The following is a 9135-nucleotide window of genomic DNA, read 5'->3' as shown; positions in this document are numbered from 1 at the left end:
TTAAAGTCAAATATATGTTATATAAATATCATATGTTCTCGCACTTTATACACTCCTTGACACATATTTAGGTTGGAAACATGATGGAAATCAAATAATTTTATAGTGTCAATGTCACGCAATTATGTATCTATACATACATTATACCGTTTTAATAATATCTTAAGCTTGAAAGAAACTTATAAGTATTTTATGATGATAGATATATGTTGAAACAATGAAAAATACTATTAGTTTTTACATTTGTCTCACAAAATAGCAATAGTTATTGATTATCATATACTTCACAATCATTCGGCGTGGTTTATTTTATGTCTATATATTTAGTGAATAATATAAACATAAATGTAGATACAGATAGACAGATATCATATAGTTTTATTTCTTTCTTAAAGGCTTTCCACCTGTAAGCGAGTGAAAAGCATGTCGTAATTTATAAAGCAAGTGGCCACCGGAACACAACACTTAACAGGCCCCACCCCCTCCATCTCCCCCACTCCTTTATATCCTTCCCTCCAACACTCTTCACTTCCAGGGCTCCAATTATCATCCCCATTCTTTGATAATAAGCTCTGTTCATCATCAATGGCGTCGCCGCCGGACACCAGTAAAACAACAAAACTTGAACGCTACAACAGCTACATAAGAAGAGTCAATAGCACCAAGCTCTTAGCTGCATCCTCCAAGCTTCTTTTTCGTGTTACCCTTTTGGTTGCTTTAGTCTTGATCTTTTTCTTTACCTTTAACTACCCTCCGCTTTCCGATAACCCTACCCCCGCCGGCCACCATGTTCACACCACATCCCACCTTCTTTCCTCCGCGTTTTACGGTAGTGGTGCGTCATGGGAGAAGGAGGTGAGGCGTTCTTCCACCCCTCGTCGTCCAAATGGGTTTTCTGTGCTTGTCACCGGCGCCGGAGGTTTTGTTGGCACACACTGCTCTCTTGCTTTGAAGAAACGCGGTGATGGTGTTCTGGGTTTGGATAATTTCAATACTTACTATGATCCGTCGTTGAAACGCGCTAGACAGAAGGTCTTAAAGCAACACGAGATCTTCATCGTTGAAGGAGATCTGAACGACGGCGAGTTGTTGGCGAAGCTTTTTGACATTGTTCCTTTCACCCATGTCCTTCACTTGGCTGCTCAAGCGGGTGTTCGTTACGCCATGGAGAATCCACAGTCTTACGTTAGCTCCAACATTGCTGGATACGTGAATCTCTTGGAAGTCGCGAAAAACGCAGATCCACAGCCGGCGATTGTCTGGGCTTCTTCTAGCTCCGTTTATGGATTGAACACCGAGAACCCGTTCTCGGAATCTGATCGGACCGACCAACCGGCCAGTCTTTACGCCGCCACAAAAAAAGCAGGAGAGGAAATCGCCCACACCTACAACCACATCTATGGTCTCTCCATTACCGGACTTCGATTCTTCACTGTTTATGGGCCTTGGGGTAGGCCAGACATGGCTTACTTCTTCTTCACTAAAGACATACTTCAAGGAAAACCAATCAATGTTTACCAAACTCACGACAACAAAGAGGTGGCGCGTGACTTCACGTACATCGACGATATCGTGAAGGGATGCTTAGGGGCTCTTGATACGGCGGAGAAAAGCACCGGAAAGGGTGGGAAGAAGAAAGGTCCGGCGCAATTGAGGATATACAATCTAGGGAACACGTCACCGGTGACGGTGGGGAAACTGGTGTCAATATTGGAGAGTTTATTGAACGTGAAGGCCAAGAAGCATGTGATCAAGATGCCACGAAACGGCGACGTTCCTTTCACTCACGCTAACGTGAGCCTAGCGTATAAAGACTTCGGGTACAAACCCACCACCGATTTGTCGAGCGGGTTAAGAAAATTCGTCAAGTGGTACGTTAGTTATTACGGCATACAACCAAGGGTAAAAGGGTCAAATGACTCAGCTTGATCTCCAACCATTAAAAAACTTTCTGCTTCTTTTCTGTTTTTTCTTTTTCCCATTTTGCCACTTTTTTAAGTTATAATTTTCCTTTTAAATCGATCAAAAAGATTGATGCCATTGTATGGAAATCCAATATTGTTGTATCATAGTTTACCGTATATGTATACATACCACATATGATAAGAAGAAAGATAAATGGAAATGGAGGTGGGGAAGTGTAGATTTGAGAAGTGGAAGGGTTCAAGTTGTAATATTTTATTGTTAGATGTAAATTTGAACATAATTGATTTGTACCCATAAAGCAAAGGGAAGAGATCAAGCTATTGGATTCTGAAAGTTTAAAGAAAAATTGGCATCAAAAGTTCTATTTATATTTCTTTGTTTAATTTTGGTAATTATTTTTGCTATAGGTTAATATAGTTTTTTGCTATATGATGATTGGATGTAGCTTTAAAAGATGCCTTACATTACAATGATTGAAGAGGGCTGAGTTGTCTACAAATAATAATAGTTGGGTGCCAATCTAGCAAAAATATGTGTCACTTTAGTTTACTTTAATTTGCAGTTGGGACTGTTTAGTGTCGGTGGACAAAAAGAGGAAAGCCAAATTGCATCCTTTTGCACTTTCATATGTACTATGTTTTTACTTTTGATTGCTCTAAATTTCATGTTGATACTCTCGTTATACCATCATTGTTGCACAACGTACTACAAACTATATATATATATATATATATATATATATATATATATATATATATATATATATATATATATATATACCATAAAGGGTTAGAAACCATTTATTTTTAATATTTTGATTTTTTAAATTTTTTATAAATAGCAAAAAGACAATAAAGGCATAATGATCTTTATCTAAAACTTATTCTATAACTTTTGACGAGATAATATCTTTTCATGGTTAGTCAAAAATAAAAAACAAAAAAAAAATCTTCTCATCTTCTTCAACCACTTCTGATGAATACAACCACAGTCACCACCGCCGACAAAGACCTCACCACCATCATCACCGCCGACGACAAGATTTCAAATCTTGAACGACCATTATCTCTTCTCTAATGCATCTCTAGTGTAATGTCGCCATCTCCTACGATCGGTGAACTATGGTCATCAATGTATCTTCAGTGTACTGTCGCGATCTCCTATCACCAGTGAACTACCCTCGCCAATCGTACAAGCTCCAACTGGTTCCAGATCTGAGATTTCCACCTCTGATCTACAATATTCGCCTCTAGATCTATGTTTTTTCTACTGTAGATCTATGATGTTTTGGTGAGGATCCACCACAACCACCTCCTCCCTGATCTCCTTTATCTCCACCTTCTTCTAGGTTTGTGGTCTATGTTTCATCAAACTTTTCTGGTAGCCGACTTCATTAGAGCAAACTCTAAGATATGAAGCCAAAGAAATTGTTTGTGGTCAGATCTTAATTGAAAATATGAAAACTCACATTCTCCTGGTGGCTGGTGGTTGTTTCATTATCGTCTCCTCTATCAACATCATCTGTAACATCCCAAAATTTAAGGCAAAAAAATTTATTTTTAATGGAACGATTCATAAAACAATTTATAGAAAACATCACCAAGTTATTTTATTTCATAAAAACCATAGATCACATGTCTCAAAACCATATCATCAATAGTAATAGTGTCAAAGTACAAATCCCAAGAATCTCATGTGCGGAAAATTGTGTGTGTGATGCTCTGCTACCGTGTCGGCTCCTTTCCTTTCGAAGAAGAAGGACTTGAAACAAAAATTGAAAACCGTAAGCACAGAGCTTAGTGAGTTCCCCCATCATACCAAATACCATACTATAAATATACTGTCAGGCATATCTGGGTGTCTGACCTACCCTGCTGAGCATACTGGGGTGCTCAATCTACCCCTGCTAGGCATACCGAGGTGCCTAACCTACGCCTGTCAGACATACTCGGGTGCCCGACCTACCCCTCCGGCCTATCTCAATCGGTTAAGGGGAATATTTCACCTATACCACTTTCACATAATAACATAACGTAATCATACTGTCAGGCATACTGGGGTGCCCGACCTACCTCTATGGTCCTTTCGACTGATACAAGGACTATCCCCCCTTACTAACACTATCACATAACGTCATACCATACTAGCACATAAACCTAACAGATAGTGTCATACACAATCATCTAGCAAACGACTCCTACTAGTGGGTCGGCATTGTGGCCTTAGACCCACTTCTATTAGAAGGTAACTCACCTCAATGTTGTGTAGTAACTAAACTGTCCTCGGTGTTGGGATCAACTCTCCTCAAAATCCTACACATAAAATCTCTTTAAATTACTCTTTCAAACTTATAACCCTTTTAAGCATCAACTCTAGTTAATGGTCAAGTCAAAGGTCAACATCCTGGTCAAAGTCAACCTTGTGGTCCAAGTCAACATTCTGGTTGACTCGACTCGCCGAGTTGGTTCGTCAACTCATCGAGTCCCATAATTCATAGAATCTCGTACTCATGATCTAACTCATCGCGTTACCCTATAACTCATCGAGTTTCTCCTTACGACAGAATCGGGACTTTCTGTTTGAACTCGCCGAGTCCTTCCTTGGACTCGTCGAGTTCTCCTTCATACAAGTCGGGACATTTTCTCATCAACTCGCCGAGTCCATCCTTGGACTCGTCGAGTTCTTTGATCTTCTAGTCCTTAAACATGTCCAACTTGCTGAGTCATCTTCTATACTCAACAAGTTTGCTCAATAACAGTAAAGGTTGGAGAACCACGACCCACTTCGTCGAATCCTAAGAACGACTCGTCGAGTTCCCCAAAGTCTAAATCCATACAATCGATTTTAGTAGGGATAAATGCATCCAAAACGTAGATCTTGCCTCCTAGGGTCGATATAACACGTAAAGTTACAAACTTTACATTCATGCATGGGTTATCTAGCTCAAAATGCCTTAAAATGAGGTTCACAAGTTACATGGGACTCACATGGCCATAAAGTTGGCACCTTTATGCCATGGAGTCCCTCCAAGATTCCAGATCTGAAGTCCTAACCCCAAAATGCTTGCATCCATGAATGGTGTAACACCGTAAATTTTCAAACAACATTTTCGATTTTAAATTACCAACATCACATATAATAATTCTCAAAATCTTAAGTGTCGATGTCATAACATATTTCAAAATATTTTTCAAAAGTAATTATCAAAATCCAGGATCCTCATTCATGACTCTTTTCTCTTGTTTGTACAATCGAGTCGCCGCCTTCCCGCGATCCTAATAAGAACCTGAAACACATAACACATAACACGATAAGCACGAAGCTTAGTGAGTTCCTCAAATACCACATACACATATTAGCCACTCGAGGTTGTAACTCCGTAGGACCCTCCGGTCCGATGTGTCTCAGTGGGACCCTCCAGTCCCATGGCTCGTTGGACCCTCTGGTCCGGTCTGGGTGAGAACCCTCCAGTTTCAGTACTTGTTGGACCCTCCGGTCCGGTCTAAGTGAGGACCCTCTGGTCTCATAGTTTTTTGGACCCCCCCAGTCCGGTCATAATATAGCACAGTTCGTTGGACCCTCCGGTCCGGTCTAGATATCACATAATATAGCACACAACACATATCACACATAAAATGCATAACTCAGGCAAGCACATAAGACCCTCTGGTCACACATAATTACCACTCTAGGTAAAGTATAGTGAGAAGACTCACCTCGGATGATGAACAGTCCCTATAAACGTTGCTGTCACGCACCGACCTCTAACTCTGTGCCAAACCCACAATTATTCCAATTAGGAACTAATTCTCAACTCTTGCTCATTAGGTCTAAAGGTAGTCCACTAACCAGCCCATCAATGACCTAAAACCCATTGGGCTTACCAAGGCCCAATAATAAATGGGCTCTCCAGAAGGCCCATGTAATAGCCCGGATTTCCAGGTATCTTTTATGCTTATATTTTTGGAGTTTTGTGAGGGGACTTGGCGAGTTGGAGCTCAAACTCGCCGAGTAGGATCGTGGTTCAGGACGCGGGTTCGCGCCCGGACTCGGCGAGTCCTTGCTGTTTAATGAAACCCTAATTTCCCGGTCCTAAGCCCTATTTAAAGGACCTTATGGCCCTTCATTGAGGCTACCTGGATCCTGAGAGCACCTGAGCAGCTGAGGGATTCGTGTGAGTGAGATAAGAGGCTATTGTTCACCAAATTTGTGTGTTTTTGCAAGATAGGAAGAGGAAAGTCAAGCTAGAAGAGTTGGGGAGCTGGGATCTTCTTTCATTTCATCTGAGGAGGCTTCTTGAGGTATCATTCTGAGCTTATTTCCGTATTTTTGTTGATATGGTCAAATATAGGGTTTCTTCATGCCATATTTGCTTTGTATTGGAAGTGTGAGAGGTCCCATGGGGATATGGTGCTTAGATCTGGACCTTAGTAGGTCCAGAGAGTCCCTAAAGTCATGCCCCTTTTTGGGTTGGAGGCTAGGGTTGCCATTTTAGAGGTTATTTCTCCAAAAAGAGCCTTGTAGATGTTGTATGGTAACCAAGATACGAACTTTACGTGATGAATAAGCTTAGGAGGGCCAGATCTATGAGTGGATGGTGCGGATCTGACCTCAGAAGCTAGTTTGAGTTGATGCATGTCATGGACTCGCCGAGTCTGAAGAACAGACTCGGCGAGTAGCATGAAGATTGTCCTTAACCACTCAGCGAGTGGTCTTGCCGAGTTAAGGGTCGACTCAGTGAGTCAGGGAGAGTTAGTGAGGGTTGACAGTTGGACTGAGTCGAGCTGGGACTCGCCGAGTTGTTCTTGAGACTCGGCGAGTCGAGTCGTGGTGGCCCCGCGATTCATGCCAGGTGGAACCCGTCGAGTTAGGGGAGTACTCGACGTGTCAAAAGATAATCCTAGAGAGTTGGTGAATACGTATAGACTCGACGAGTCGCCCTAGTGCACTCGCCGAGTCCGGTCAAAGTTGACTGTTGACCGTTGACCAGAGTTGACTAGTGCTGACTTGATAGGGGCAGTCAGCCTTAGTGGTAAAAGTGTTAATTAAGAGATATATGATGTTATAGGAGGATTATAGCTTGGAGGATCGAGCACGAGTGATTTTCAGGATTCGCGAGTTATCAAGATACACGAGGTGAGTCTTCTCACTATACTTTACCTTGAGTAGGTAATCAGAGTTATGTGTCAGAGTATGTGTATGTTATGTGTATGCTATATGTTGTACTGCATGATATCTATGTGATTTATGTTGTGCATGTTTATAGAGTTGGAACCGGAAGGTTCCCAGAGTTAGAACCTGAGGGTTCACAGAGCTTGGGTGCACGGACCCATAGAGTTATAGCCTCGAGTGGCTAATATATGTTTATGTGGTATTTTGGGGAACTCACTAAGCTTTGTGCTTACAGTGTTAGTGTTGTTGTTTTAGGTACTAGCGATGACCGTGGGAAGGCGCCGGCTTGATCTGTACACACGCATGGGATTTTTGATATATATATGATCTTGGGATTTTGTATGATGTGAATTGGGATTTAAACTTAATGTTTTTATGAAAATTAAATGAGAAATGTTTTTATAATTTGCGAAAAATTATTTTGAAATTCACGGTGTTACAAGTTGGTATCAGAGCCTTGGTTTGAGGGATTCAAGTACACCTTCAGGCGTATTTGAACTCAAACTGAGGATTTGAGAAGTATTTTCAAAAAGAGTAAAAGATTTTGAAAAGAAACGTAGAGCAGAGTTGTGTGTACGATCAGTCCGCGCCCGAACGGTGATTTCCCAAAATACCCTCATGTTATGTGCTATTGATATTGATATGATGTATTCACATGTTAGAGTAGGCTAGGTATTCCTATTAGGACTAGAGTGGCCTGCTTTGTGATGCCTTAGCCTAGGAAGAGGTGAGCTGCTATGAGATGCTTGAGAGTGAGTAGGTAGCAGCAAGGGGCTTATGAGAGATCTATTAGAGAGTGATCTATGCATGATAGAGTACTTGGAATTTGGGATCCGAAGAGGAGGACTTGGGATGTATTCTGATACGGTGTGGACAGTAGTATTGGGCCCGTATTACTGAAAGCATCGGAGCGGTGTACAACCCAAGTAAGAATCTTTGGAATACCAAGGATCAAGGAGGAATGAGTTGTCGAGTGTGAGTATGCTCGAAGGGGTTCTAATTTTTCGTATGTTGTATTTCAGAGGTAGATCATGGTGAGGACACGTTTGATGCCTAAGAGCAGTGATACCAGTGATGAGGAGATCCGTCGGATCATCCACGAGGAGGTGGCTGCGGCCATCAGGGTAAAGATACCAGAGATGTTCGGGTCTATTAAGACCATGCTAATTGAGACCTTCGACGAGCGTTATGCCGCTCTTTCTGAGGCTGCTGTTGCAGCGGCCACCGCAGCGATTGCTGCCGCGAGGCCGCAAGGTGGTGATGCGTTGTTGTTCTGGGAGTTCAGCAACACAAAACCACCAGAGTTTGATGGGACCCAGGATCCGGTGGCAGCTATGAGGTGAATATCTGATATAGAGGGGTGCTTCTTCACTTGCTCATCTCCTGAGCATTTGAAGGTTCGGTTCGCGCTGAACCAGCTTCGCTTGGGAGCGAAGGACTGGTGGAAGTTTGTGACGGCGCATTATACGCCTGCTGAGCTTGCGGCAGTGACCTGGGAGAGGTTCACTGTCATGTTCCGAGATGAGTACGTTCCCCAGGTGGAGAGGGAGCTTTTGGCACAGGAGTTTCTGACCCTCAAGTAGGGTACTGAGTCAGTTACAGCGATCACTAGGATGTTCCATGAGAGGGCGATGTTCTGCCCTGAGCACGTGTCCACTGAGCAGGCACGTATGAGCCGATATTTGAGTGTTTTGAGGCGAGACATTCGGGAGTTCGCGGCGAACTCCTCGTACCGGACATTTGCTGAGCTTCAGGCAAATGCCCGGAAGAGGGAGATTGAGCTGGAGACTCAGGCCAGGGAGGATGCGGAGTCTCAGGGGAGGGATCGACGACCAGCACAGTCTCAGCCGGCAGCCAAGCGGGCCAAGCCCGCTGATCCCAAACCAGGGAGCTAGAAGGGCCGCACTTGTGGGAAGTGTGGAAAGGTTCACGATGGAGTCTGCAGAGCAGGATCTTGCTACAAATGTGGCAAGGAGGGGCATATGGCCAAGGATTGCCCCAAGGGGTTTGCAGTGTGCTTCCACTGCAATCAGACCG

At 43.0% G+C, this 9135-nt stretch overlaps 1 protein-coding gene across 1 annotated transcript; it reads left to right on the top strand.

Moving 5' to 3' along the window:
- The first annotated feature begins 502 nt into the window (after positions 1–502).
- Positions 503–2294, top strand: LOC111905149 (UDP-glucuronate 4-epimerase 6). The gene has a single exon (XM_023900820.3). It carries the CDS (start codon positions 586–588, stop codon positions 1927–1929), a length of 1344 nt encoding a protein of 447 aa, XP_023756588.1. The 5' UTR covers positions 503–585; the 3' UTR covers positions 1930–2294.
- The last annotated feature ends 6841 nt before the right edge of the window (positions 2295–9135 follow it).

This window comes from Lactuca sativa, chromosome 2 (assembly GCF_002870075.4).
Source record: "Lactuca sativa cultivar Salinas chromosome 2, Lsat_Salinas_v11, whole genome shotgun sequence".
NCBI lineage: Eukaryota > Viridiplantae > Streptophyta > Magnoliopsida > Asterales > Asteraceae > Lactuca > Lactuca sativa.
Note: the sequence above shows the minus strand (reverse complement) of the source record. Positions and strands in the feature narration are given on the sequence as shown.

Excerpts from the sequence above, each read along its gene's own strand:
- LOC111905149 (XM_023900820.3), top strand. The coding sequence starts at position 586 with ATGGCGTCGCCGCCGGACACCAGTAAAACAACAAAACTTGAACGCTAC.